The following is a 26,827-nucleotide window of genomic DNA, read 5'->3' as shown; positions in this document are numbered from 1 at the left end:
ACCCCAGACGGTCCTGAGGCCTCCATGCGAAGTAGCTTGCGTCTGAGCTCGGAACTGGCAACATGATAGCGGACTGCTATGCTTGTTTATTTGATGTTTGTTTAGATTCTATACTAGTTTACGGACAGTGAGTTACAGAGATTGTAAGCACTCTTGGTAGAGGGGAATGCCAGATCGTAGTGTCACATATCTACGCATGCGTAAATTGGAGAATAAGAGTAAGAAATTCACAATATAATTATTGACCCTGCCCAAGATCCAAGCGCCATTCTTCCCGTAGTGTCTGAGACAGCGCACACTGTGATATCATCTTTCGACTCAATGTAAGTCTTCGGCTGTGCAAACGAGTCTTATCAAGACCGACCTTGTAACGGTATATCATGTGTATCATGAACCACTTGGCCGTTAATTAGCCCTGGCCTTTCTGAGTCGACGTTTGCTTGGAGTGAACCATCACTCCAGACTCGGGCTTCTTCCGATGTATTTCTAACATCTCGAGGATTTGTAAATGCTACGACGGTACGGATCATGCTGCTCCGGGACCTTGCTACCCAGACCCCGCGTTTTCCGTAGTCTCCCAATGCCCAAGCTGATACAAATGTCCTCGTGTCATGTACAGTTTCAAACGGGACCGGAGGCACCAGTGGTGGTGGTAAATCTTCAGGCAGTGGCGCCGCGATAAATTGTGGCGAAGGGATTGCCATGGGTCGGACACCCAAAGGCGAGACTGACAATGATGGCAAGGGGTGCACTGTCAACTCCACATAGAAAAGAAATATCCCATGGAATAGATCGTTTGCAAGCGCGGATAGCCCATAAATCTCGGATTCATCGTCATTGATACATGTCGTTTTCGTGAGAGATACCCGGCGATAGGTCATGGTGTGTGGGAATCTGAATGTGAGTTGAGGTAGAATATCAGAGCGCTCTCCAACTCCAGAAGATAAATGCGAGGGGAGAGGATATGCCTCGACGGTGTGCATTCTAAAGACTAGGATATACGGCCCACATATCCGCATGGCGGTAATACCATTCCACTACAAAGCAAAATCCAAACGTTCAGCTGAATAGGTCATTCCATTTGACTTGACTCACTAAATCTCCAGGATCATTAGCACGAAGGGCTACTGTAGCTTGAGCTTTAGTTCTCCAGTTCACAACTTCGAAGGATAAAGCAGTGTTAGAAAGTAAGGCGAGCTCTAAGTCGGCATCGATCGCTCTGATGACTTGTGGTGGAAATATTGAAAATTCTCCCCGAGTGACTAGAACTGGAGGTCCTGATTCCGACGAACCACCGGTATCGAGAGAGATGGTTAAAACTCTCGCAGCAACGCTAGAAATCAACATTCGTTGGAGCTAGAGACTCATAAAGAAATGATAACTGACAGTTCGACATGAGTCAATGCAATAGCAAGTACAGAGCCAGCTGTATTCAAATGATATGCACAAGGATACCACGTCGAAGAAGCATAGGTGACGAAAAGCTCTGCAGCAAAAGGTGCGAAAACATTGTTGATTTTCCACAAATTGATTTTTCCCTCAGAGCCCAAGGACAACAAATGGTGGTCGGAGACGAAGGCTAGGTATCGGACACGAGGGATTGAGTTCTCAATGTCATCTGAATCACATCGTTGCTTGATAAGAAAAGTGTCCTTTCTCGGCAACAGCCACACCTGCTCGACGTGCATTGCAGTTTTGATCAGGCGTTCCAACTGCAAAGTCGACAGTGTCGCAGTTTCTGACTCAGAAAGCGGCCGCGGAAGGACATGGGACATCCGAGATATTAAACTGAGCCATAAGCTACGGTCATGGGTGAATTCAAACAAGGATGTACACGTCTGTAATGCTTGGCTTCAGTTCAAGCCTGTACGGACAAAGAAAAGGGGGTGCCTTGCGCAGAGAAAGGATCGTCTTCACATCCAAGAAGCTGGCGACTTGAAGCTGGAGCTCGACAGGGAGATTATGCATCTTCAAGTTTGTTGGGAGTACTATACTAGAGTGGGGGTGGCTGTGCAATGGTTTATGTATAAATCTAAGTATTTTTAGTATGTTACTATGGATGGATCTGTAGACACCTAGGTAAGACTTTGTACATACTGGTAATCGTGAATGTCTAGCAGTAAGTAATTATGTGAAACTGGTCCAATCGATGATTGCAATGCACATCAAGGCATCGACCTTGTCAATGAAAATTAATACTATGTAGCCTTGCAAGAGATAGTCGGTGACGGTGCAATAGTATTGTCGTTACGGCGATGATGATGACGACGACGATGTTGAACGGAGTAGCCAATCATGACTGTCCAAGGACGATTGGATTGCTTGCGAGTCATCCGATTCCTCAGCTTCGGAAGCACCAGGCATGAGATTGTTACGCCACTCGTCCGACGTGGCACTGCAGAAGAAAGACGGCATATGTTTAGAACAAAGACGAGTGAAGGGGAAGGGAAATGGGAAGTACCTTGTTGTTGTTCTCGATCTAGCAACTTGGAGAGGAAGTTTAATTGCAGTCGTAGCTCCAGATAAAGTAGGATGCGGGCGTAGTACAGTTGGAACTTTCGACCTATGTGGCCGCGGAGTAGATTCTTCGTCAATCTCGGGAACAGGTTTCAAAGGCGTATTGCTGACATCCACATCTGTGTCATGATCGTTGCCTTTGAGATTCTTCGACCGCCTGGTGCGAGTTTTTGTTTTCGACGGCGATGCAGCATCAGAGTGTTGGCCAATATCATTGGCACTAAGAACTGCATGCGTGGTTGACCGTCTGACTCGTGGCTGTTCATTTTCGTCCATGATCTCTATGGTGTTGTCATCAGAAATCTGCATGTTGGAAGAATCAGACTTGGCAGAAGTGGTGCGGTATATCATCCTAGCGCCTGTCCTAGAGCGCGTAGATCGCCGGCTCGTCGAACTATACACAGACATGTCGTCGGTCCCAGAGTCCGTAGCTGTTCCTGACCCAGGTTTCACAGTGTTCCTCAACGGCCTGCGTCGGGTTGCCGACTCGCTCGCTTCGCTAACTTCACGAGAGGAATGCCGCGCAAGCTCCTTCGATTTCTTCAGTTGCTCTGCCCGCTGGCGAGCTTTCTCTTTCCTCTCCATCTGTGCTGCGCACTTACGCTTCTTCTGCTCCTCTTTCCACATCTGCTCCTCAAGCTTCTCTTCTTCCTCAAGCTCCAACCTTCTGGCTTTGGCACGTTCCATAACAATGCGATCCGCAACACCCTCATCGTCGTTATCATCATCACCGATTGCCGCGCCCTTACCAAAACCGGTATCGGGGAACATGGCAACGCCATACTGTGAGCTTTCACGGAGGGTCACAATCGCGTCGTCCCTGTCGAGACAAAGGTCTTGCATGATGAGCCCTACTGCAGTTTCGGGGATCAGTACGAGCTGAATGAACTCCGCAGGTGTGAGAGGGGCTATCGAGGAAGGTTCAAATGATGACAAGGGGAAGAGATTGTAGAGTGTTTGATGTATGATCAACAAGCCGAGTTCACCATAGCTAGGACACCATTTAGTACACAGACTTACGAGAATCGAATGTACTTACTATCCAGGTTGAGTCTTTTCGAAGCTGGTAAACTGGCCCTTCACACCAGTAACCGTCCGACTGCCTTGTTTCTTGATCTGCTTCTTGATTTCTCTCCAAAAGTCACTTCGTGCTGGAAGACCCTTGGCATCATCATCCACAGAATCCTCATTGTCATTGTGGATGCGGCAATCGCTGATTATAGCTTCAAGCGCGCCCCTCATCTTCTCAATCCTCTTCGGTACCTTCTTGAAGTCGATACTTTGTGGCCATCCCTTCTCCATAGCTTCAGGCAAGGAATGCGTTTCGAAGTGATGTCGCTGACAAGCTGCGATGTAAATTCCTAGAGGAGCTTTGAGCCCGCGAGAATTTCGAGGACGCGGGTCTGGGTATGACTTCCGTTTCGCAGCCGCCAAGAGATTCATCAGTTGTGGAGTTGGATTACGCGGCAGTGGTTCATCGCAGTACGGGCAAACTGTAGAAGGATCAAGCATTCTGTCTATTTCAACTGCACGTATAAGGTGTTAGAGTGTTAAATGAAGAATACTGGATGAAAAGAAAGACCTACATGAGTCCTCATCCAGGTATTCATCTGCACCCTGAATCAGCCTTGTTAAGAATCAGCCATTGAGACAAGTAGTGCAACGATCATGAGGAAAATTTACCTTAATTTTTCTTCTTTGTGCCTCTTGGCTCTTCGCCCGTGCTCTCCATCGCTATCGTCCGAAGCTCGCTTGGACTTCATGCTCTCCGAAGACGACTGAGGGCTACACCGATGTGCAGTCTTGATTTTATTTGAGCTCACGGGGAAGGGTCTAAGGGCAATATTGGTCCGTACTGTATCGCGGTGGTTTATAGCAATTTCAGAGTCGTCTTCGTCCTGATCAGAGGTTAGTGCACGTCTCTTCCCCTTATCCAGCGAGGGTTGTTGCACTGGGGAAGTCAACGGGGAAGGCACAGGGAAGTTTCCAAGTGTCTCTGAGTGAGCGAGGCCTGGCTTCGAAGTGTGCGAAGACAGTGGAAAGGGGCTGAATCCCGTAGGTCCGAGGAGTTGCTGCTTCGGAAGATTTGACTTTCCCAGAGGGCTCATAGGGAAAGGAGCGCCGGGTTGACGTGACAGTGCATTTGTCTTCTCCTGCGGCTGAGGGCCCGCGGGGAAAGGAGCATTAGGTTCACGTGGTAGTACACTTGTCTTCTCCTTCGGCTTGCCTATAGGTATATTTGCATTTTCCTTTTTCGCTGCTGAGGGCTCTCGAGCACTCTTCCAAGGAGGAGAAGCGTCAGAAGCGCGGGAGCCCCTACCATATACCGAGGAATGACCACCCAAAGGGAATGGCCGAGGCTGCCCGCTAGCACGCGGAGTTGCTTCGGGACTCCGACCACGAACCACTGAGCCCTCAGCCTTCACAGCTCGCGTCTTAGTAACGCGCTTGGGAAGTCCGCCTTCTCCAGTCAGTGATGAATTGGCCGTCTTCCTGGATACAGAGTTCTTTCCTGGACCCGGACGTGCAAAGGTCCTGCCCATCTCTTTCTTCGGCTTGGTTGCAGGCTTTGTCTGAAAGGCTATGTCGTCGGATATTGGTCGGAATAGTTCTTGAGAGTCGTCTGCGTCGGGAAAAGATGATGATGGAAACAAATCCGGAATACCCTCTTCTACCTGCGACTCCTTCTTAATCCTCTTGAAATTGGGGAGTTTTCCTTCCCGAGGAAGGTAATCCGGGTGATACGGATGATCGTTTGAGGCAAGACTGGATTTCTGAGGCACCGACACTGTTGCCTTGCCGCGGCGAACAACGCGTTTATGTTTAGGTGACAAGTCTAAGTCCAATGGTTGAGCACCTTCAGATAATAACAGCTCGTCATCACTGTCACTAAGAGCATGTTCCATACTGTTCGTGATAGGACGCGACATGGCAGGCTTGACTTTGCTGCCGGCCGCCTTGCCTCGCACTGGTTGGGATGGAGCAAACGAGGACCCCAAGTCTTCATGGCCCCGACCCTTGCCTGACTGGACAGAGAATGGACGCTCTGGCATTCTATGGCTTTTGTCTGAGAAGATGTCAGTTTTGTTCCTCTCCAATTTGGTTTCAATGCGCTCCATCTTCGGCTATCAGCCAGCCACTGCTGAGGTAATGTGGATGGTGACACGCTTCTTATGCGTAATAGCCGACGCGTTGTTTTGGTTAGTTGATTTCTAAAGCTTGTGCCAAACCTGAACAAATACAGCTGCCACAGTGACTACTGACCACATCTGACTTAATTACCGCGAGGAGCCATTACTAGCGAGGCTGCAAGGGTCCAAGTGCGCCGGCCGTGTTCACATATTCTTTGAGCCAGAACAACTTGCTTATAACTTGATCCAGGATGGACGTTGATGGATGACGATTCTTGTTCATTTCATCATGAATCCTAGCTGGGTTAATAACTTAATTGCTACTAGGTCGGAACTTGTGACTGGCCATTTGTGCCTGAGCACCTTGTTGTTCGTGTCTGTAACTAGGGTGCGGTCCGGTGTGGCGCGACCTACCGCAGATCATTGAATTTCTCACTGCGCCTTTCTCTGACCGGATGTTCTCCTAACAGGTCGTTTGTCAGCCAATAGGGGTGTGCGTGTCCGTGGATAACGAAGCCGAGTCCTCGTCGGACTCAGACGGTCATTAAGTAGGCGATCTTTCGAAATAGGTAATTCTGCGAGCTCTTCCAACTCAGTGGCCTGTAACACCGGGCTCAAACTATCCCGCTAGACAGAGGTGGCTCACAGTTCAGCCCCGGATCTACAAACATAGTTGTTCATTAACCAGAACTAGCTATTAGACCATGCGACCCCTATTTCAAGCTGGTACACTTACCAATGCTAGTGAGCTCTCCACCAATGACAGTGCTTGCTTGCTGAAGACAACCTCAAGTGTGAACTTGAAGACAAGAGCCCTGTGGAATGTGACTCATCGAAGTCCAGTCCAGTCCTACTATATATAAGCTCATTGGATATGTTTTGAATACCAACCAACTTTGTCTCGTCTCCTTGCACAAGTGTGTATTGGGTTCCCGATGACTCGTCACCAAGGAGACCCAGCTTTTCGCGTACTAGCAGAACATCAAGTCACAGAATTTATCACAGATGCCCCACTTCATAACGAGGAAGGGGACAAAGGGACCTCAAAAACTATATCCCGTGCACCGACTGTGCTAGAAGATGGGTTCCTCTATGTCAGTCTTCGCACAATCTTTCGTTATTGTAATACACTTACTGACAAGGACTAGGTTGATTTCGAAGACGGAGATATGCGGAATCCAGTCAACTTCTCTCCTACAAGAAAGTGGGCAATCACGATAAATGCTTGTGTCTTTACGAGCACTGTAGGTAAATATACAAGTTGTGGAGACACATAACTTTATGTTTATCATCTCTTTTCCCAGCTGCTGCCATATCTTCATATACTATGGGTTATTCGTCCATGATCAGAGACCTCAATTGCACATTATTTCAAGCAACTCTGGGATTTAGCGTGTACACCATAGGATTTGCACTCGTGCCCTTGGTCACTTCGTCGTTCAGCGAGGAATTCGGCCGCTTTCCTTTTTACATCGTCTCGTCTTTCATGATTGTACTGACTGAAGTGATGATAGCTTTGTGAGTTTGTGTCTCACTGGAGCGTCTCTATTTTTCTATAAGGGTTGTTCAGGGCACCGAATATACAAACCGTCATTGTAGCTCGTACTCTTGGAGGGTGCTTTGGCTCGACGGGCGCGACACTCGTGGCTGGGAGTATCGCAGACATATGGCTGCCTCATCAGTTGGGTGCACCATTTGTTTTTGTGAAATCGAGATCTTATAATCCTGAAGACGAGGACTCCCGATGTCCCTCTTTGCCTTGGCGGCTCTTGCATCTTCTGGATTAGGCCCGATGGTTGCGGGCTGGATCGAAGCTAATCCATCCCTGCAATGGCGGTGGATACAATGGATCCATGCTATGTGCGGTATTATTTGCTTTCATCTTGCTGTCCTGGTCCTAATTATTCTTTTTTTAGCGTTAGCGGGGTGTGTTCGATCTCCATGCTTTTTATTCTGAAAGAGACTCGCTCGACCATCATTCTGGCTCGTATAGCCCATCAAGTTCGAAAGAACACCGGAGATGGTCGATATCGTGCAAGATCAGAAGTAGACAAGCCTTGCCTTATGTCTATGGTTGCGACTTCATGTACTCGCTCATTAAGTCAGTGCATTCATCAGCACTGAACCATTTGCTGAATCAGTGCTAGTTCTCTTATTCACTGAGCCCATTGTTCAGGGCTTTAGTGTATGTCGTTTCTCACTGATCTTCACTACAGACCTGACTCACAAGCCTTGCAATTGATTCTATATCCAGCTCTGGATTAGTTTTGTATGGGGAGTCCTCTTCTTTTTACTCGAGTAAGTGTCCCTGGACCTTGATGTAACATTAAGAACAAAGTTGCTGCAGTTCAGTATCGAGCGAATTCAAAAACATCTACGGATTTGGTGTCGGAGAGACTGGGAGCGTTTTCGTCACCATAGCGTAAGGCAGATTTTTCGACGTAAGAAAGTGTGGGTAATGACTGAACGTTTCAGCATCGGAAGTTTTCTAGGTTATTTGACTAATATCTACGGGGAAAGACTATACAAGTCAGTATCCGACTCTCTGAAGAGGAAGCCCAGACTGATCATAGATTTAGAAAATATGTCCACCGCAAAGGCCCAGAAGCTCGTCTTTACATAGCTTGCGTAGCATCCATAATCTTTCCTATCGGAATGCTCATCCTTGCGTGGACCGCCCGAGCGGATATCCCATGGATAGTTCCCATGATTGGCCTTACGGTCAGCATCTTTCAGCTATCGATCTTCCCTATCACCACTTATGAAACTGCCAGCTTTTCATGACCTCCGCTTTTGTCCTGTATCAAGTCGTATTCATCTACTTGGCAGATTGGTGAGCGCTACGTCCACTTACCAGCATGCTTTGTTTGCCTGTTGACGAGCAGCGAGCTAGCTATGGGCCCTATGCATCTTCAGCGCTGGCAGGTCAGAGCATGTGTCGTGAGTCCTTTCCCGTTCCTGTATCAAGAACATATCCGATGTGGCTCGCAGGAAATATACTTGCTACTGTCTTCCCGCTCTATACGAGCCGAATGAATGACGTCCTAACGTACAAATGGGCAGGTACAGTCTTTGCGCTAATAGCGGCCATCATGATTCCTATACCATATGTGAGTGATTCGAATACTCTATCACATGCATTTGCCTACGATTATGTAGATTTTTTTCTTTTATGGGTCGAGAATGCGAAAGTGCAGCCCTGTCTCCCGGAAGATCCTGGAGATCGAAGCCGAACAACAGAACTCCGACTCGGAAAAGTCGTAAGAATATTATTCACTCGTTGCACGTCATTAAGTTATAGAGATATGGATATGGCGAGAATGCTTGCCATAGTTATTTATGACATGTTGATCGCACGAAGATTCTCGTAGCAATCAATTGACATCCTACATTTTGTAAGAACGGAGCGATTTCCAATTGGTGTCTACGATCTCGACAACTTGAGTATTATGAAAGCAATCTCCTTCGGGGGGCGGCTCATAGCGGACCATACATGACAGCCAATATATCGAGAGGCAGTGTAAGTATCATCGATATTTTCGAAGTCTGTTCCTCTGTCGGAGCCCTGGAACATTGGTTTCTTACAGACATGCATGCTGCTAAAGCAGTAAGGACGACGACGAAGGAGAAATGCATGGTTTGTGCGATGTGATACGAATTTTGTGAAGAAGAATCTTAACTAATCTGAGGTGAGGGGTACGCTGAGCGCGGCCAGCTTTTATGTCGTGAAACGGCAATACACAAGAGCAGGACATTGCGACTACGTTGTCACAACGGCATGCTGAAGTTTTGGTGGCATCAAGGCTTCTATAGCTAGAAACATATGGAGCGTCAATACCTGGACAGAGGCAACGTTGCATTGGTGATGACATCGATGAAACTTTGTAATCATGTTAGGCGTACGTCCCTACCATTAATGGCAACTCGATGCCGTAAAGCCCATCTGGCTTACCAATCTCATGCTACGCCGCTAGTAGCAGAGATCGTGCTTGACAAAAGTGAAACAGTATTCTTGCCAACAGCTCCGATTGATGTACCCGGCGCTAGCATGCATTCTCGTTAAGATGAATTATATGAAGGCAGACGGCGCCCTCGCGCACCCGCTGAGTCCTTCGTTCTCCCACAGTCGGAGCTAGAACTCTGAGTCATCCTACAGGCCTCTTAACAGTAAACCATCACCCCCTAATGCAACTCCCTGCACCGTCCTACACTGTGGCGCACTACCCCTCACTTACCCAGGACCGCAGCCCTGCGTGTCGCACCTAAGCTGCTGATTCGTGCTCGTGACGACGTGAACTGTGGTCCGCTCTCAGGCTCTCACGGCATGGTGCATCTACCCTGTTACACCCGAGGCCCAACATCCATTCCTCTGGCGGCCGCATCTATCTGTCACCCTGCGCTGAGTACACGATGCACACCTCCTTATTTTCTCCTTCAACTTTGCTCTCACTCCTTTTGCCACTCAGCATTGTCTGCATAGGTTTTCAACTTTATTTTCATATACACCCGCATTAGGAATCATGAACAACGTCGAGGACTTCTCGAGACCATTGAAGAAGATGGCCGCCGCCCGACATAATGTTATATTACACCCCCAGGATATTGTGGCACTTCATTCTCCCAACTCAAGATTAGAAGGGCTTCTCAAGCCTCGTCAATCCATTTTGTTGGGTATAAAGCATGAATGCAGTTGTCAATCGATAACACACCTTGGGGAGATCCGCCACAGCTATAGGCCGCGAGAACAAAGCAACTGCGCAAATTGTTCGATTTCATCGGCTTTCCCACTGGAAACAACGAGATGAGATTTAGGTAATCCTTGTTGAAAAACACGTACAAACGCACCCATCTGTTCTGCCACTGCTGGAGTAGGCTTGTACATATAGCTGTCCATTGATCGTGGGTGTTTGATCCTTTCTACATGAGGTGTCGTACTGAGAAGTAGCATAGGGGAGTCTGCTCCAATTGACAGTGAGTAGACGTGTGTGTATCGCTGTGGTCGACCAAACATAGAGCAAGTTTGGTTTTCTCATATTCTGAGCCATTCTTGACCAAGAAAAAGGTTGAGTCTGAGTTGGCTCAGCCTGTTGGAACACATTAGAGGCGATATCAATTATCATACTTATCCTCGAAATCGGTCGGGGCACACACCCATTCTACAGTGAGGCTTGCGTTGCTACCTTGAAAGATTTTTTTCGCCGTGAGGAGCTGAGGTCCATTGCAACCCACCTTCCTTTAGAAACCGAGTGTCGTTAAAAACTGGTAATTGGGTGACACAGATAACACTGTACAGCAAGTATTTCAACGATGTGGGGAGTCAGGCTGAAATTGTCATTTTCCTTGATTGTGCTAACAGCGATCCTTCAAAATCTCATCAGTTCCATCATGATGGGATTAGATATAACACTTCACTACTTCGAGTGTATAGTCTAGTAAAACAAGAGATCTGAGACAAGACACAGACGATTTTTGAGGTACTGTGGGGCCAGTTGATGATCAGTTACTTGTGTCGATGGAGACATTGTACATAGTACAATGGTAGTCCGAGCCACTTTAAGCACTCACCCCTATTAAGACTCAAACGGGAACGGCGGACTGGCCCTGGGGGTACGCCTCACACCAGGGCATTCGCGCACTCGAGACACGATAGCGACACTTGGGGGTCCCTTGAGATTAGACTAGAACGTATTGTCCTGCAAAAGACAGACATTGGAATTTAAAAACCCTCAAGGGCCCTGAGCGTTTATCGGTTTGAGGCAGTGAAGTACGTAAAACGTATAAAACACCCACCTCTGCAGCTTAGAGAAAGAGATAATCCCTCCAAAGTCCACCTTGACACGGCATCAACCTCCAGTAAAATGTGGAACCTCACTTCAACCACCACACCCTTGCGAGAGTTCAAAGGTCATAAAAAACGAGTAAGCGCAGTCGCAGTTTTCCCCGATCAACGACGGATGGTTACGGCGGGCTCCATGGACAAGACGCTTCGGTTATGGGACTTGAAGACAGGTGTTGTCTTGAAGACGATGGAGGGGCATAGTAGGGAGGTGCGGAGCTTGGCGATATCACGAGATGGGCAATTGATAGCAAGCGGTGATTGGGACGGAAAGGTCATCGTCTGGCATGGAGAAACTGGCAAATTACTCGCCAAAATCAAAGCCCACTCCCTTTGTATCTCCTCGCTGGATTTGTCTCCCGATGGCACAGTGCTGGCCACTAGTGCATATGACAAAACGACGAAGCTGTGGGACACTAAAACCTGGCAGCAGCAAGGAAATCCAATCCAGTGTGATAAAAATATGAACTGCATACGGTATTCACCGTCTGGAGAACTTCTTGCCATCGCAGCCAACAACAATATCCAAATTTACAATTCACGCACGAGGGAACGCGTCGCATCCTTCAAGGCTCACACAGGATTGAAGTTGTTACTCGCATGGACCCCAGATGGCACACGCCTTCTCATAAGTGGTGATAAGGATGATCCTACCATACGCGAATGGAATGCAAAAATCTGGAAGCAGGTCGGTGATCCCTGGACGGGCCATACTGATACAATCAATGCTATTGCCATTCATCCTGCTGGCACACACGTTGCCTCTGCGTCTAATGACAACATCCGTCTCTGGCGGCTCTCAGACAGAAAAACCGTTGCCATCTTCAAGCACTCATCCCCCATGGAATGCATTACTTTCTCGGTGGACGGCAACTACATCCTCAGCGGAGGTGCCGATAGCATGATCTCGCAGTGGGCAATGCCAATACCTCAGGATATTAGTAGTTCAAAGGCATGTTTTTGCCCTTGATTCATATGTACCATGATTCGAGCATGATTCACGCAGATCCTAGCCACTGCGACAGTGCGTGATGCATGCGTAAATGGAGACTTGTCTACTGCCGCAGAACTACTCACCCAAGATATCGACACCGATTCGAACAACCACACTTCCTACGCTCATCGCTCATTCGTTATGGCGCGAAAACACGACTGGGACCATGCCCTTCAGGACGCAATCAAGGTGAGATACACTGACCCATCATCGCTCCTTTATGAATGACTAACTCGACGATGTTATAGTCCATTAGCATTCGGCCGTCATTGACAGGCTATATTTCCAAGGGCATTGCCCTCTGCGGAAAAGGCTGCGTCCCGGATGCAAGGGCAGCATTTGATGTTGCATCACTGTACACGGACCAAGATTCACAATTCCTCCATTTCTTGCTCTTGATCAAAGTATGTTATATTTGTCTTGCATACTCTCTGCTTCATCGCATATTTCAGGCCATCGCGCTCTTCAATGCAGATCAACATGACGAGGCAAACCTGCTCCTCAAAGAACTCATTACCGGTTGTCCGAATGCTGATACTCTCGCGTGTTGTGTCGTGCAGGTAAGTATCATCCACACTTGGTCATCGACACTAATTTTTGCAATTCGCACATTAGACATATCTACGTGTTCAACTTGGGCTCAAAGCTTTGGATGGCGCACGTTACGATGAAGCCACTGACCATTTCACTGTCGCTCTCGATTGCAGCACTTTGTCATCGAAATCAGACATCCATGAAATTTACGAAGATTTGGTGGTGGTACGTTAATACACATCCGAAATCTGTTCATGATTGAGTCCCTTGTTCAGCTCTTCGGCTGGGATCTCAAATCGTTGCGGCTCACTGCACACCAGAAACGGTGCCAGGCTTTCCTTTCCTCAGGCAAAGTCGATGAAGTTCTCGAATCACACAAATCTATGATGGACAACGTTAACGAAACAACAAATGCCAACTGCCTTGAGTGGTCCACTGGCAAGTCTTCTGTCTTCAGTGATGTCACCCGAGGTCATAATCCTCGCCCGCATTTTACTCAGTTATCAAGCAAGAATGCAGTGACCTCTTTCTTACCAATGGAGACACTGCCCTCGCTGCAAACAACTATGACAGGGCTATTGACCTTTACTCGGCAGTGATCGACCTGAATACTGCATCTGATACCGTTTTCGTAAAACGCAGCAAGGCAAGGTTGGGGAAAATGTTATGGAGAGAAGCACTTCTCGATGCGCAGAAGGTGCAATGGCATTTATCGTTTTCAACCTATACTTATCATGGTGACGCATAGGTCACCGAACTCAACCCTTCCTCTCATATTGGATACAATTTGAAGCACGCAGCACTTCATGGTGCACAACGCTACGATGAAGCGATACAGGCCTTCAGAATCATGCTCTCAAAATTAGACAATGCTCCCGACACTGAGACACGAAGTAAGCCTCAGAAAACTCATGCGTCAACATACTTTAACTGTTTCTGCAGAGTTGCGCCGGCAGTATCTCAAACCATTCGAAGTGGACCATGATATTCGAAAGGTCATCAATGCTCAACTTGAAAATACTCCGCCACGTGTACTCGACACTACCACCGGTCTCTTGTGCGATCGAGAGACGCAGATGCGCATCTTCAAAATGAGCAAAGAGTACAAAGAGCTTGTATCATCAACAATCACACACCCAGAATTCCGAATGAAGCGCATCAAAGAAGTGGTGATGACGTACTTCCAATATGCCATGCTGTCGCACAGGTGGGAAGAGAAGGAGCCTCTGCTGCAAGATGTCCAAGGCAAGGATGTCTATAAGTTGGATCCAGTTGGTGGCATCACGAAATTGCAGTCCTTCTGCAAAACTGCTCGTGATTTGGGATATCGCTGGGCGTGGAGCGATACATGCTGTATCGACAAGAGCAACAATGCTAAGCTCCAAGAATCGGTCAACTCCATGTTCATCTGGTATCACCACTCCGCGCTCACTGTCGTATACCTCTCGGATGTTCCACCTTCGTCAAAGTCTGGCGCGCTGGCAAATAGCGCTTGGAACACACGCGGATGGACGGTTCAGGAATTCCTCGCTCCCAATATTATTTTGTTTTACCAGAAGGATTGGACTCCTTATCTCGGCGATCGCACTCCAAACCACAAGGATTCCGTTGCGATCATGCAGGAGTTGGAGGGAGCGACGGGCATAGATCGACGAGCCGTCGCGGCCTTTCGTCCTGGGATGAGAGGCGCCCGAGAGAAACTTCAGTGGGCGTCGAGACGTATTACCACAATCCAAGAAGACATCGCATACTCGTTATTCGGCATCTTCGGTATCACCCTACCTATCAATTATGGCGAGAAGAAGCAGAACGCACTCGGGCGGTTTCTGCAAGAAATCATAGCTCAGTCGGGCGATATTACCGCCCTGGACTGGGTCGGAGAACCATCAGAATTCAATAGCTGTCTACCAGCCGACATCACTTCATATGAAAATCCACCATGCAAACTGCCATCTCTACCCGAAAAAGAGATTAAGTCATCGGTCTCCTCACTGCAAGGTGTTGTGGTTCTAGAGTCGGCTTCGAAATTATATCAGAGACTGGACTACCTGAGCGCTCCCCGCTTCGCGAACCGTCGGTTACATCTGCCTTCCATCGTATTCCCGGTCACAGAAGCCAGGCGGAGGCCAAGTCAAGACCAGAACACATATACGTATGAACTCAAATCGGACGGGCTTTGCAACCTGCGGATCACTACAAAAGACAAGTTCACCCCGTTCTGGCCGGCTCGACCTCCTCCTTCCTGGCAGACGATATTACTCGTTCGCCCATGGAGTCGCGATCTCCTCGGGCTACGTGAAACTGCGGACGATACGCAGAGCGTGGACAATTTATCCGTGTCCGAAGCTTTGTCGCACGATTCACTCCCTGCGCGAACTTTGCCGATTGATTGGGATTCTCACTCGCGAGCATTGCGATTGATCGTTCGCCTTGGACAGCCTTTTAGTGCATTTTTGCTAGCACGGCAGCGAGACGGAGAATTCAAGAGGATCGCATCGGAGCATGATATCATTGCACAGGTTAAAGACATGGCTTCTATCAGCTACTTGATGGACACTAGGACACTAGAGATAGTGTAGTTGTATGGATGGATCCTTTCGACAATCTCACACCTGTTCCAGGAGAGCGTTTATCATCACACCACTTTCCAACAGATCGATGGCTCAGATGAACTATTTTCTCCAATCCACCCACAAATACGGTTGATGGGATCGAACATGGTACGAGTGATAAGTATGGATTTACACTGTAATTGTCGAATGTGTTGTGGAGCGACCAGTAATGTTAATATCTGTTGCGAACTATGCAGCATGACACGGAAATGAATGGAATTGATTTGAAACGTAAGAATCTGGTACAAAGCAGGCGTGCCGCAAGTACTTGTCACTCATGATGCCATCCCTGTCGCTGGGTAATGGACCCCTAGTGTGATGACGACCTGCATGAACATCAGAATTAATTCGATATTAGTAGATACAAGAGCCACGCAAATCAAGCTCATATTCATCTGTGTTTTGCTTCAGCATCCTGATGTCAACTGAAGGTTTTGCTCGTAACTTTGGGTGCGGTCATCTGCGGTGATTCAGATACATAACGGGGTGGGACCTAGGCTGATAAGTATAGGCAATCATACAAGCGCATATAGAGTTAGCTGAGAGCTCGGGAGTCGATATAAAATCACATAAACACTACAGGCAGGAAGAAACACTGCCGTCCAAACTTCCGTCTTGAATTATACGCAAGAAACGGCATTCCTTCACAAATTCATTGCACAATGCAGCCACAGGCGCTCCACGAATGGCGAAATCGGCAAGATAAACACTATGCTATGCGTTTAACGATCGTATCGACAAGTTCCAGCTAGCGCGACCGCGTACGGGTCTGTGCCAAACTCTCACCCCAACGCTTGATCTCCGCATGACGCAAGTGAGGCAAACTGGAATCGAAAAATGGCTGAAGATCCAGCGCATGCGCCATTTCGTATTCGCGTGCTGCGCAAGTGCATGAATATAACATGGACATAACCCGATGACGACGCAGCTACATACCTTGCAGAGCCATCTCCAGCCTATCAAGGTCTATAGACACGTTGAAAATAAATCAAAGCACGGCAGGAGGAATAGCAAAGACAGACCTTTGACGAACTTTGCTTCGTCCGTTTCACCCTCCTCATATTCCTGCACAAAGCCTGATGTTAAAGTTCATCCAGGTCGAGCGATGCGGGACTCACGTTCCAGAGAGCTTCAATCCGTAGTGCTGCTGGGGAACCATGGAGCATATCATGCACGAAATTATGCATAGCTTCCTATACGGTAAAAGATATTTTCGAGTCAGATATACGACTCGGGGTACTGCAAGGTATGAATGGCTAACCGCCTCTAGGCGCTGTTTCTCCTGTTTCGAAATACCTTCTCGAGGTGTAATGTCTCCCACTGTCATATCATCAGTACTTATTCTTGCAATACAAGAAAACATATGTTACAGATTTACCTTGTGCTTCAGCAAGATCATGCACGACAGCCATCATAACGCATCTTCAAACACCACCATAAACCACAACTCATCTACGATGGAAACAACGCACTTGGAAACATCAAGCGCGCTGTCAGATGTACACATAGCGAGTACGGCCATGCGGTACATGTGATCTGATATACTATCGGAAATGCGAGTGAGTGAGTCATGCCATGCCAAGGGAGGGTATGCATCACGAACCTCTCTGCATTTGGGATCTGCAAGATTGAATGGTGTGAGTGATTCAGCAGTATCTTTGGAGGGTAGGAATATGTTCCTTGTTATCGACCCATCCTGTGCGCTTTTGAGTCTACTCGAATGTGCATGAGTGGAGGTATCGTACATCTCGGAGTGATGTGCATCTGTACCTTTAATCTTTCTAGCAGGTGGAAGAATGCCAGCCTGTCGATGGACGGGTCACCGGTTGATACATACAACGGCGGAAACACGCGTTTAGCAGGAGGGGGGATCTCAGACTCGTCCATGTGCACAAAGTGAAACACTACGGGATCAAACTCAAAGGGCATCCGGGGATCCACGGTCCGCTTACGGCCCTACGGGTAAATATAAATCTCCGACTTCCGACTTCCGATGATAAGATATGGTACAATTTCAAAATCAAAGAGAACATGCGCCTACGAAACCTTGCCAGAAGACACGGCCGCTGCTCTACGCCGTTTGCTGCCCCTCCGAATTTCCATCAAATCTGCCTCTATGTCTGCTTCTTTGCTGGGGCCTAGCATTGCTATGCTCTTGCCTAGGCCACCGACGCCGACCATGCTTGAGTGAAGCCCTGCACCTTTGGTACGACGCCTGGAGCCATTATTGCCGGAGCTACCACCGGCACCGGAAGACGGATTAGTGAGGGTCACGGCTGTGAGGGGAAATGGGAAAGGAGAAGGTAGCTCGTCAACGGAGAGGGAGTGGGGGTTAGTGAAAGGGCCGGTTGTGATGGGCGTGTTGCTTCCAAGCGAACCATTGACGTGGTTCTCTCCTCGAAGTGCGAGGGGTGTTGGAGGAGGAGAAGTGCCAACTTTATTTCGCAGTTTCCGAGTGATGTGGGACCGAGACTGAGCGTCTAGCGTTGCGTCTGATTGATGTGGTGAATGAAAATTAGAGGATGTTGAGATGAGAAAGAGAGCGACGTACCGTTTACGGTTCCCTCGCCTTCCTTTTCCTCTCTTGCACGCCGTCTGCGCTCTTCTATACCTTCGAGGAGCCTTTCTCGTATACGATCACGGCCCTTACGCCATTCTTCCTCAACTCTTTCACGTTCCTCCTCGTAGGCAATCTGTATTGATTCCAAGGTATGCTTTTCTTCGAACGCATGCTGGGCGAGCAAGGCGGAGCGCTCAAGAGAGATGGGATACAAGCGGAGGTTATAAAGAGGATGAGTTTCTGGGCGGGATGCGAGCTGCATTGCGGCGCTGTGGAGTGCAGATATATTTTCAGTGAAGTGTCGTCCTCTAACATGAAGTTGAGCGGAGATGAGAAAAGTGGTTGGGAGGAACATACTCGTCTCTGCGGTCTAGCATCTCTTTTCCTACTTTGCCTGATATATCCTTCCTCTTTTTCTCTCGTTTTGGATCGTCTTTGTTCGCATGCAGGTCAGTACGTATATTACTTTAGAAGGCAAGAAGTAAAGACATACCCTGCACGCGAGATGGACCTGCAGTTGGATGACCATTATGATAATGAGGATTAGGACCCTGAGGGGGCTGCATATTCGAATAAGAAATTGTCATGGACATGTTGTCTGGTTGAATAACGTCTGTGCGCGCCTTGTGGGTTGATGCATATGGCAGGGCGAACATTCCTGGCTGTGGCGGCATCGTACCCGAATAGATTTTTTGAAACGTTTGATGTTCAGCGTCAACTGAGAATCGCAGCGAGCTCGACAAACTTTGTTCGACTTTGCGGACCAGAAGCTTCTCAGGCCGGGAGGAGGTTAGTGTTGGGTTCGCTATAAAAAGAAATTCATTGTAACCGATCAATTTATATAAGTCACGCGGCCGAGCCATGCATGCACTTAGTGACCGTCGTGGTCAGTCAGTCGACGCCGGTCTCCTTCATGTTCGCTTTTCTTAGTACTTGCTGGCTTCTGAAGTTCTGGTACACTGAGCAGCCGGTCCGGCGTGAAGGAACTTTATACATCGTCTTGTACTAAGAACTCTCAAAATGTTCCCACTGTGTCATACCAGCATGAAAATTTGGACGGAAATGTATTAACAGCAGCGATATCGCGGACGTGTGCTAGTCAGCTGGGTCAGCTGCCGAGCGCTCACCGAGGATGCCACTCGTGTTGCGTGTCCCTGGGATTGGTTGCTAAGCATATGAATATGTCAGCCTGGCCAGATGTGCGTCATCTATCATGACTTAACATATTCCTATCATGAGCCCTATATAAGTCGATATCAGGAGAACATCTCAAGCCCTCAAACCCACATCAAACTTCAAACATGAGTTTGTGCAAGCACTGCATCCAAGGTGCGTTCATAGCCAATCCACGATCGTGATCACTGATTGCTGATTTTGATTATCAACAGGCGTTCGCCACGAGGGTGACTCTCAGGGTAAGAACCTTTCTATTTCGTCACGCCCTACTTTCTTATCAGTGTCTTCACTAGGAACGTTCAAGACCATCGACGGTGTCGCTTGCTACGTCGCCACCCCTACCGTTGACTATCCCAAGGATAAAGTCATCCTCTTCCTACCAGATGTTTTTGGTATCGAGCTCAGCAATAACCAGGTATGTCATTCGTATACCATTCCTCTTACTTAGACTGATAAAGGGTCCCACACCAGCTTCTCGCAGATGACTTCGCAAGAAACGGCTTCAAGGTTTGCATTCAAGGCTCATAGTATGCACAGACGTGGGCATGACAGCATCATATAGGTCGTTGCAATCGACTACCTTAACGGCGATAAAATTCCTCCTGATGCCATGAACGTTAGTTCTGCCCGATTTCCTCTGCATCGCAAGCCCTGATCCTGTGCCCACTCACAGGCTTCGTATGATTTCATGGCATGGCTCTCCAAGCACGGCGCAGACAAGACCCGCCCACCCCTCGATAAGGTCATCGCCGCACTCAAAGCGGAAGGCGTCACCAAGTTTGGCGCAACTGGCTACTGCTTCGGCGGTATGTTTCCCACTCGGTTATTTCTTCATTTACTTGATGATTACTGCCAGGTCGTTACACTTTTGACCTTGCATTCGACAACGTCATCCAGTGCGCCGTGGTCTCCCACCCCTCACTCTTGAAGGTGCCTGATGACCTCAAGGTAACGATATTGTCGCGCATAATGCTTTCCCCTCTGAACCCATTATTTTAGACGTACTTTTCCAAATCACAAGCGCCTCTCCTGATCAACTCCTGCGAAGTCGATCAGATGTTCCCTGCCGAAGCACAAACACAAGCCGATGAAATCTTTGGCGATGGGAAATTCGCCCCAGGATACAAGCGCGAGTATTTCCCTGGTTGCACCCATGGGTTTGCTGTACGTGGGGATATGAGCGACCCGCTGATCAAAGCTGGGAAGGAGGGCTCGTTCAAGGCTGCTGTGGAGTTCTTCTTGGAGCACCTGTGAGCAGTCTGTCTGTCATGAGATTTGTGTGTGGTACGATTCGATCCGAATAAAAATTCAATATGCAAAGTACAAAACTAAGATTGTCGCATGACATGTGCAGTCGTACCACGTTGCTGGCCGTGTGAGCATGCCAGCAATACTGCAGCGTATGCATCTTCATGCCCAACTAGGGGTTCGCTGTGCGAACTTATGACCTTGCTCCGGAGAATTTTTAATTCGTGGGAATCGGCTTTGTCGACCTCTTCCAACACTCGTCGTTTTCGGACCCCCGATTCTGTGTAAAACATCGTAGCAGCACGCAAAATGTACGAAAGTTCAACAAATCCAAATAGACCAATGCGGCCTCGAGCATTAGGTTGTGGTTCACGCGCTCTACCATCCTCATGCATCTGCTGAAACATTTTGTGCATGTAGCTCCATGTGTTCTCTCTAGTCATGTTGCCTCGCGCTGACGTTTACTGATCGTTGGCTCTCATACCTTCTTCCTTGCTTGCGCCTGACGAGACACAGGGCCAACTTTGTATCCGTGTTGATGAGGCATGTGGTCTCTCTCAGTTCATCCTATCCTTGGGTGTTTTTGTTTCCCTCACATTCCTTTTGTCTCGTCATCAATCTTTGTGACTCCAGGAAAACAGCTCGTTTGGGATCGAGCTCGTGCTAGGTGGACTTTCGCACCGGATAGGTGAGCCACGCACTTCTGACAATTCTCATTATTGTTGTCTAACTAGCATAGTCTCGGACCAAACATCGATATACCTCAAGAGAGGTGCTATGCCATCGTTGAAGTTCACCTCATATTTGGACTGTATCTGTATTTGTATTGTGTCATCGAGACCGAGCTTTGAGCTTGACTGTATTTGTATTATGACATCGAGACCGAGCTATTTCATCGAGACCAAGTTCTGAGATCTGGATCTGAGTAACTAATTGGATACTTTATGAAGTAGTTTTGTGTATTCATATTGACGCAGTTCTATCATTTTCGATTATTGCACAGCATGATGTTCACGTCAGGTGACTGACAGATTATCTGCCATCCAACATGACCTTGCTCCGCAAGGTAATTCATGCCTATGGAGGTAGCTTAGGGCAGGCCCGGCAGGGACTGCCACATTCCCCAGCTTAGTCAGCACCTAGACCGTGATGAAGGTTCGTAGCTGGCATGATGCATCATCACAACTTATCTGCCTTGCTCTGGGCTCAGGCGGCTGGCTCATGTTTCAACAATGACACAGGTGTTCAGTTTTCTATGAGCTGTATATAAGATATCGTCCAATGACTGCTAAACCTCTCCTAACCACACCTAAATATGAGTTTCTGCAAAGACTGTATCCAAGGTGCCGTTTTATATCCTCTCAATCAATATTGAGTATTAATTGCAAACAGGCGTACGCCATGAGGGTGAGCCTCAAGGTAAGTAATTTTCCAACTCACCACGTTGCATTGTTCATAGTGTCCTCACTAGGAACGCCCGAGACTATCGATGGTGTTGCTTGCTACGTCGCCACCCCTACTGTTGACTATCCCAAGGACAAAGTTATCCTCTTCCTTCCAGATGTCTTCGGTATCGAGATCAGCAATGCCAAGGTATGTCCCTTCGTGCTACCATGGTCCTAACATGTTGACCAAAATGGATACAGCTCCTCGCCGATGACTTTGCAGTCAACGGCTTCAAGGTTTGTATCCAAGCACGTAGTATACACTGCTGCGAAACTAATTACATAATACAATGCAGGTCGTCGCAGTCGACTACTTCAACGGCGATGGTCTTCCCATTGATGCCATGAACGTTGGTTTTGACCAATTTCCTTCGCGTCTCAAGCTCTAATCTCGTGTCCACTCACAGTCTACCTCGTTTGACGTCAAGGCGTGGTTCGCTAAACATGGCACCGAGCAGACACGCCCGCCTCTCGATAAGGTCATTGCTGCGCTCAAAGAGAGAGGTGTCACCAAGTTCGGGGCCACTGGTTACTGTTTCGGCGGTACATCTCCTGATTCAACTACTTGTTTCTCTGCCTAACAGTACATGTCAGGTCGTTACACTTTTGACCTTGCATTTGAAAACGTCATTCAGTGCTCCGTCGTCTCCCACCCCTCACTCTTGAAGGTCTCTGACGACCTCGAGGTAACGCATACTGCCGGGCGTGATGCTTCCCCCTCTAAACTCCCTCTATCCAGATGTACTTTACCAAATCAACAGCGCCTCTCCTGATCAACTCCTGCGAATTCGATCCAAAGTTCCCTGTCGAAGCTCAAGCAAAGGCCGATGCAATCTTTGGCGATGGGAAATTCGCCCCAGGATACAAGCGCGAGTATTTCCCTGGTTGCACGCATGGGTTTGCTGTACGTGGGGATATGAGCGACCCGCTGATCAAAGCTGGGAAGGAGGGATCGTTCAAGGCTGCTGTGGAGTTCTTCCTGGAGCACCTGTGAGAAAGTCCGGTCGTTCCAATGTTATGGAGTCTCTGTATGGTACAGTTCGATTCAAAACCAATATCCAATCTCAAATACACAACTAAATTCGTCATACGACTTGCCGCAGTTGTAGCCACGTCGTTAGCCATGCCAGCAATATCAGAGCGTCTACGCGCGTCATGCAGATGAAATAATGCTCATCTTGCAAGGATGTCACTTCCCAATTCGATGACAGAGTTTGAATGCCCAGAATATATGCACTCCTGCGTCATCAGTTGATTTTATCAGCATGGACAACTTTGCGATGAGTTGTATATATAACGGAATATCACTCTCAACCCTCTGCCAATCACCTCAAAGTATGAATTTCTGCAATGACTGTATCCAAGGTGCGTTGTATAACATCCCCGTCTACATTAATTTTGAGCACTGACATTGAACAGGCGTACGTCACGGTGAGCATTTAGGTAAGTTCTTTTCCAACTTGCCACGTCTCATTGTTCACCAGTGGCTTCGTTAGGAACACTCGAGACCACTGTTGCTGGTGTCACTTGCTACGTCGCCACTCCCACTGTCGATGATGCCAAGGACAAAGTCATCCTCCTACCGGACGCCTTCGGTATGTCTATTAATGCTCAGGTACCCCCATCCTTGTGACATGCTACCCCACAACAGCTCCTCGCTGATGACTTCGTCAGAAACGGCTTCAAGGCACAAACCATAATACGTGTAAGTTCAGGACACGATATTGATGTTACAACACAGGTCGTCGCGATCGACTATTTTGGTATTCCTGCTGATAGGCCCTTCAAATTGAAGGCCAGTTTATTATTGGCTGATGCCTTCATCAATAAGTATCCCGAGCTCTGACCCATGACCACTTCCTAGGATAACTTGAAATCATTGGACTTCTGAGGATGGCTCGCCGTTACCGCCAAGGTCACCCGCCCCTCACTCGACAAGGTCATTGCTGTGCTCAAAGAGGAAGGTGTTACCAAGTTTGGGGCCACGGGTCACTGTTTCGGTTGTGCGTCCTTCTATTCAGTCCTTGACTTGATGTGCACTGCAGGTCGTCACCTTTGACCTCGCATTCGACAACATTATCCAATGTGCCGTCATCTCCCACCTCTCATCTCCCCAACGACCTCGAGGTAACTCACATCATCCTCGTGGCACTCTCCTGCTGAACTCGTTCTTCTAGACATACTTTTCCAAATCAGCAGCGCCTATCCTGATCAACTCATGCGAGCATGATAGGTTGTTTTGTGCAGAAGCTCAAACAAAGGCCGATGCTATTTTTGGCGATGAAAAGTTTGCTCCGGGATACAGGCGCGAGTACTTTCCTAGATGCACACATGGGGTTACTGTCCTTGGTGATTTGAGCAATTCACTGGTCAAGGCTGGGAAGGAAGGATCGGCCATGGCTAATGTGGAGTTCTTCCTGGAGCACCTGTGAGCTGCATGGTCGCGGTGTTGCAGGAGGTACAATTCAACCTCAAATACAATGATAATATAGAATATTTTACTGCTGTTACATTTTTCTACGGAAGCTCTTCTCAATGGTGGAAAAGCCTGAGAGAGGTATGCGCAAATACCATCTCATGCTCATCCGCGGCCTTGATACACTCCTCGTCCATCACACTTCCGCTAGGCGCAGCGAGGTACCTCACGCCGCTCTTCCTAGCCCGGTGCACGTTATCCGCAAATGGGAAAAACGCGTCACTCGAACATGCAACCCCATCCAACTTCCCAGCCCATTCCTTCTTCTCCGACTCGCTGAGCGGCGCGGGCACCTCCTCGAATTGCCCCTCCCACTGGGCACGCTCACCGCCCTCGAGTACCTCCCCGCTCACAAAGAGGTCGATCGCGTTCGCTTTCTCTGCGCGCTTGACGCCTTTTTTGAATGGGAGTGCGAGGACGCGCGGGTGGTGTCGTAACCACCAGTTGTCCGCTTTGGATCCTGCGAGCCGTGTGCAGTGGATGCGCGACTGCTGTCCGGCGCCCAAACCGATAATAGCGCCATTCTTGGCATACGAGACACTGTTAGACTGCGTGTACTTGACCGCGAGGGTCGCAACGATGAGGTCCGTCAATGCTTGCGTTGGGACCTATGGAAGAGTTACGATTGTGTGTTACGAAGAGAGTAAGGACATACGTCTTTGTTCTTGGTGACGAGGTTTTCGAATAGCTTGGCGTCAATTTTGACGTCATTTCGACGCTGCTGCAGGCTGACGCCATATACTTGGCGTGTCTCGATATCTGAGGGCTTGTATGACGGGTCCATCTTTTGGTAGCGTTAGCAAACGTAATATAGCTGTGTAATCGGGCGAACGCACCTCTAAGACGCAATACTTTCCTGCCTTTTTCTTTTTGAGAACTTCCAGCGCCGCAGGGCTGTAGCCTGGCGCAATGATACCGTCGGATACTTCCCTGGAGATGATACGCGCTGTGGCAAGGTCACACGGCGCAGAGAGTGCAATGAAGTCTCCGAATGATGACATGCGGTCGGCACCTAAAACAAAATCGTTGGTTGCATACGGAGTCCAATTCCATCGAATGACGCACCTCGGGCGCGAGCATATGCACATGCTAAAGGCGTCAGGGGCTCTTTGAGATCTTCGACGCCGTACACGTGCTTCTCGGTTTCGTCAAGTTCCAAACCCACAGCTGCACCGGCAGGGGAGACGTGTTTGAAGGAAGCAGCAGCAGGGAGGTTCAAGGCCTCTTGAAGCTCCTTTACGAGCGCGTAAGAATTAAGGGCATCTAATAGATTGATGTAGCCTGGGGATCCGCTGAGGACTAGACCATCCAAAGTCAAGAAAACATCCATCAGATAAAATCACAAATCGCACCTTTGAATGGCAATTCGCCTTCAGCCACGAAGGTCTGCGCTGGTTTTTGGTGAGGGTTAGCGCCGTACCTAAGCACCATGCGCTGGACTGGTCCGCTCTCGGGCGTCGATGCATAGTGTTCGCGGAAATACCCGCTAATGGCGTCGTCATACTTTGCAGTCATCTCAAACGCCTTCAGTGCAAGCCTGTTGCGGAGCACCTGCCCAACATCGCCCTGGCCCTGCTGGAACGCCTGCAAGAACGCGTGGTAGTCAGTAGGATCGGAGAGAACGGAGACACGCTCGTGGTTCTTGGCAGCTGCGCGAAGCAGGGTGACACCACCGATGTCGATCTCTTCTACGGCATCTGCGAATGTGCAGCTTGGTTTAGAAATGGTGGATGCGAAAGGGTAGAGGTTGCAGACAACGATGGAGATGGGGGAGATGTTTTGTGCCTTGAGGTCTTGCTCATCGGCAGGGATAGAGCGTGCGAGGATACCTTTTTGTGCATCAGTCAAACGTTGCGCACTTGATATACAAGATAAATATCGTACCACCGTGGACGGCAGGATGAAGCGTCTTCACCCTACCTCCGAGCATCTCAGGCGCCTTGGTAATGTCAGCAACATCCCTAGGACACCGCAGATCAATGAGGATAAGTGAAGAAAGCACGCGGGACTCACTCGATGGGTATTCCAGCCTCCCTGATCTTCTTTGCAGTCCCTCCAGAACCGAGCAGACGGACTCCAGCACTGCGAAGTCCCTGTGCAAGATCGAGGAGATCAGTCTTGTCGTAGACTGACAACAGAGCTTTTTTGGGCTGTTAGATGACATCTGGTTGAATGTAAGTTTTATCATACCAATAGGTTGGGTCATTGCGATGGATGGTGGTATGTAGACTGGTCCAAGACTTGTTCAACATCGATCAGAAAATGACAATCTTATCTTATTTTATCTACGAAAGTTAC

At 48.5% G+C, this 26,827-nt stretch overlaps 9 protein-coding genes across 9 annotated transcripts; 4 read left to right on the top strand and 5 right to left on the bottom strand.

Annotated features, from left to right (window-relative positions):
• Positions 1-54: 54 nt before the first annotated feature.
• On the bottom strand, positions 55-1,990 carry F5147DRAFT_689142 (uncharacterized protein). The gene is made up of 5 exons (XM_041436946.1): positions 1,891-1,990; positions 1,387-1,838; positions 1,096-1,333; positions 365-1,037; positions 55-310 (listed from the first exon to the last, which is right to left on the bottom strand). The coding sequence occupies exons 1-5, from the start codon at positions 1,966-1,968 to the stop codon at positions 228-230; spliced, it is 1,524 nt and encodes a 507-aa protein (XP_041294169.1). The 5' UTR covers positions 1,969-1,990; the 3' UTR covers positions 55-227.
• A 55-nt stretch (positions 1,991-2,045) lies between these two features.
• On the bottom strand, positions 2,046-4,440 carry F5147DRAFT_610812 (RTC4-like domain-containing protein). The gene is made up of 5 exons (XM_041432428.1): positions 4,201-4,440; positions 4,104-4,144; positions 3,557-4,043; positions 2,462-3,508; positions 2,046-2,395 (listed from the first exon to the last, which is right to left on the bottom strand). The coding sequence occupies exons 1-5, from the start codon at positions 4,278-4,280 to the stop codon at positions 2,248-2,250; spliced, it is 1,803 nt and encodes a 600-aa protein (XP_041294168.1). The 5' UTR covers positions 4,281-4,440; the 3' UTR covers positions 2,046-2,247.
• A 2,143-nt stretch (positions 4,441-6,583) lies between these two features.
• On the top strand, positions 6,584-8,912 carry F5147DRAFT_745152 (major facilitator superfamily domain-containing protein; the record flags this gene model as incomplete). The annotated part of the gene is made up of 14 exons (XM_041439730.1): positions 6,584-6,742; positions 6,797-6,896; positions 6,953-7,166; positions 7,219-7,329; positions 7,380-7,508; positions 7,565-7,753; positions 7,914-7,946; positions 7,996-8,070; positions 8,124-8,177; positions 8,228-8,369; positions 8,423-8,481; positions 8,542-8,588; positions 8,640-8,758; positions 8,808-8,912. 14 exons carry the CDS (start codon positions 6,584-6,586, stop codon positions 8,910-8,912), a joined length of 1,536 nt encoding a protein of 511 aa, XP_041294167.1.
• A 7,138-nt stretch (positions 8,913-16,050) lies between these two features.
• On the bottom strand, positions 16,051-17,548 carry F5147DRAFT_689110 (HD domain-containing protein). Its single transcript, XM_041436945.1, has 10 exons — positions 17,395-17,548; positions 17,306-17,336; positions 17,228-17,246; positions 17,097-17,168; positions 17,003-17,046; positions 16,886-16,944; positions 16,743-16,817; positions 16,647-16,689; positions 16,561-16,590; positions 16,051-16,503 (listed from the first exon to the last, which is right to left on the bottom strand). The coding sequence occupies exons 1-10, from the start codon at positions 17,509-17,511 to the stop codon at positions 16,373-16,375; spliced, it is 621 nt and encodes a 206-aa protein (XP_041294166.1). The 5' UTR covers positions 17,512-17,548; the 3' UTR covers positions 16,051-16,372.
• A 39-nt stretch (positions 17,549-17,587) lies between these two features.
• F5147DRAFT_689104 (uncharacterized protein) lies at positions 17,588-18,984 on the bottom strand. The gene is made up of 5 exons (XM_041436944.1): positions 18,808-18,984; positions 18,678-18,744; positions 18,542-18,617; positions 18,176-18,492; positions 17,588-18,116 (listed from the first exon to the last, which is right to left on the bottom strand). Exons 1-5 carry the CDS (start codon positions 18,856-18,858, stop codon positions 17,662-17,664), a joined length of 966 nt encoding a protein of 321 aa, XP_041294165.1. The 5' UTR covers positions 18,859-18,984; the 3' UTR covers positions 17,588-17,661.
• Positions 18,985-19,485: 501 nt separating this feature from the next.
• F5147DRAFT_745149 (dienelactone hydrolase) lies at positions 19,486-20,614 on the top strand (the record flags this gene model as incomplete). Its single annotated transcript, XM_041439729.1, has 8 exons — positions 19,486-19,513; positions 19,573-19,599; positions 19,654-19,775; positions 19,832-19,867; positions 19,923-19,976; positions 20,034-20,166; positions 20,217-20,308; positions 20,360-20,614. 8 exons carry the CDS (start codon positions 19,486-19,488, stop codon positions 20,612-20,614), a joined length of 747 nt encoding a protein of 248 aa, XP_041294164.1.
• Positions 20,615-21,605: 991 nt separating this feature from the next.
• F5147DRAFT_836176 (dienelactone hydrolase) lies at positions 21,606-23,417 on the top strand. The gene is made up of 8 exons (XM_041443990.1): positions 21,606-21,951; positions 22,001-22,027; positions 22,080-22,201; positions 22,255-22,290; positions 22,350-22,403; positions 22,461-22,596; positions 22,648-22,739; positions 22,793-23,417. The coding sequence occupies exons 1-8, from the start codon at positions 21,924-21,926 to the stop codon at positions 23,045-23,047; spliced, it is 750 nt and encodes a 249-aa protein (XP_041294163.1). The 5' UTR covers positions 21,606-21,923; the 3' UTR covers positions 23,048-23,417.
• F5147DRAFT_651760 (alpha beta-hydrolase) lies at positions 23,391-24,485 on the top strand (the record flags this gene model as incomplete). The annotated part of the gene is made up of 7 exons (XM_041433552.1): positions 23,391-23,418; positions 23,473-23,484; positions 23,538-23,668; positions 23,705-23,758; positions 23,795-23,883; positions 24,099-24,180; positions 24,231-24,485. The coding sequence occupies 7 exons, from the start codon at positions 23,391-23,393 to the stop codon at positions 24,483-24,485; spliced, it is 651 nt and encodes a 216-aa protein (XP_041294162.1).
• F5147DRAFT_689082 (AICARFT IMPCHase bienzyme) lies at positions 24,384-26,770 on the bottom strand. Its single transcript, XM_041436943.1, has 8 exons — positions 26,720-26,770; positions 26,543-26,669; positions 26,414-26,490; positions 25,882-26,358; positions 25,595-25,828; positions 25,366-25,541; positions 25,185-25,313; positions 24,384-25,137 (listed from the first exon to the last, which is right to left on the bottom strand). Exons 1-8 carry the CDS (start codon positions 26,733-26,735, stop codon positions 24,586-24,588), a joined length of 1,788 nt encoding a protein of 595 aa, XP_041294161.1. The 5' UTR covers positions 26,736-26,770; the 3' UTR covers positions 24,384-24,585.
• Positions 26,771-26,827: the final 57 nt, after the last annotated feature.

Source organism: Suillus discolor (assembly GCF_016758755.1).
Source record: "Suillus discolor strain FC423 chromosome Unknown F5147scaffold_20, whole genome shotgun sequence".
Lineage (NCBI taxonomy): Eukaryota > Fungi > Basidiomycota > Agaricomycetes > Boletales > Suillaceae > Suillus > Suillus discolor.
This window is presented reverse-complemented; position numbering and strand designations above follow the sequence as displayed.

Excerpts from the sequence above, each read along its gene's own strand:
- F5147DRAFT_689142 (XM_041436946.1), bottom strand. The coding sequence starts at position 1,968 with ATGCATAATCTCCCTGTCGAGCTCCAGCTTCAAGTCGCCAGCTTCTTG. Across the intron at positions 1,038-1,095 it reads CTAATGATCCTGGAGATTTA|TGGAATGGTATTACCGCCAT; the intron begins GTGAGTCAAGTC and ends TTTGCTTTGTAG. Across the intron at positions 311-364 it reads ACATGATATACCGTTACAAG|ATGATATCACAGTGTGCGCT; the intron begins GTCGGTCTTGAT and ends TTGAGTCGAAAG.
- F5147DRAFT_610812 (XM_041432428.1), bottom strand. The coding sequence starts at position 4,280 with ATGAAGTCCAAGCGAGCTTCGGACGATAGCGATGGAGAGCACGGGCGA. Across the intron at positions 4,145-4,200 it reads CACAAAGAAGAAAAATTAAG|GCTGATTCAGGGTGCAGATG; the intron begins GTAAATTTTCCT and ends ATTCTTAACAAG. Across the intron at positions 2,396-2,461 it reads AGATCGAGAACAACAACAAG|TGCCACGTCGGACGAGTGGC; the intron begins GTACTTCCCATT and ends TTTCTTCTGCAG.
- F5147DRAFT_689110 (XM_041436945.1), bottom strand. The coding sequence starts at position 17,511 with ATGGACGAGTCTGAGATCCCCCCTCCTGCTAAACGCGTGTTTCCGCCG. Across the intron at positions 17,337-17,394 it reads ACCTGCTAGAAAGATTAAAG|ACTCAAAAGCGCACAGGATG; the intron begins GTACAGATGCAC and ends ACATTCGAGTAG. Across the intron at positions 16,690-16,742 it reads GGATTGAAGCTCTCTGGAAC|GAATATGAGGAGGGTGAAAC; the intron begins GTGAGTCCCGCA and ends GGCTTTGTGCAG.
- F5147DRAFT_689104 (XM_041436944.1), bottom strand. The coding sequence starts at position 18,858 with ATGCCGCCACAGCCAGGAATGTTCGCCCTGCCATATGCATCAACCCAC. Across the intron at positions 18,745-18,807 it reads CATATGCATCAACCCACAAG|CCCCCTCAGGGTCCTAATCC; the intron begins GCGCGCACAGAC and ends TCGAATATGCAG. Across the intron at positions 18,618-18,677 it reads AGGTCCATCTCGCGTGCAGG|ACGATCCAAAACGAGAGAAA; the intron begins GTATGTCTTTAC and ends ATGCGAACAAAG.
- F5147DRAFT_836176 (XM_041443990.1), top strand. The coding sequence starts at position 21,924 with ATGAGTTTCTGCAAAGACTGTATCCAAG. Across the intron at positions 21,952-22,000 it reads CTGCAAAGACTGTATCCAAG|GCGTACGCCATGAGGGTGAG; the intron begins GTGCCGTTTTAT and ends AATTGCAAACAG. Across the intron at positions 22,202-22,254 it reads TCGAGATCAGCAATGCCAAG|CTCCTCGCCGATGACTTTGC; the intron begins GTATGTCCCTTC and ends AAATGGATACAG.
- F5147DRAFT_689082 (XM_041436943.1), bottom strand. Across the intron at positions 26,359-26,413 it reads TCATCCTGCCGTCCACGGTG|GTATCCTCGCACGCTCTATC; the intron begins GTACGATATTTA and ends ATGCACAAAAAG. Across the intron at positions 25,542-25,594 it reads TGCATATGCTCGCGCCCGAG|GTGCCGACCGCATGTCATCA; the intron begins GTGCGTCATTCG and ends ATTTTGTTTTAG.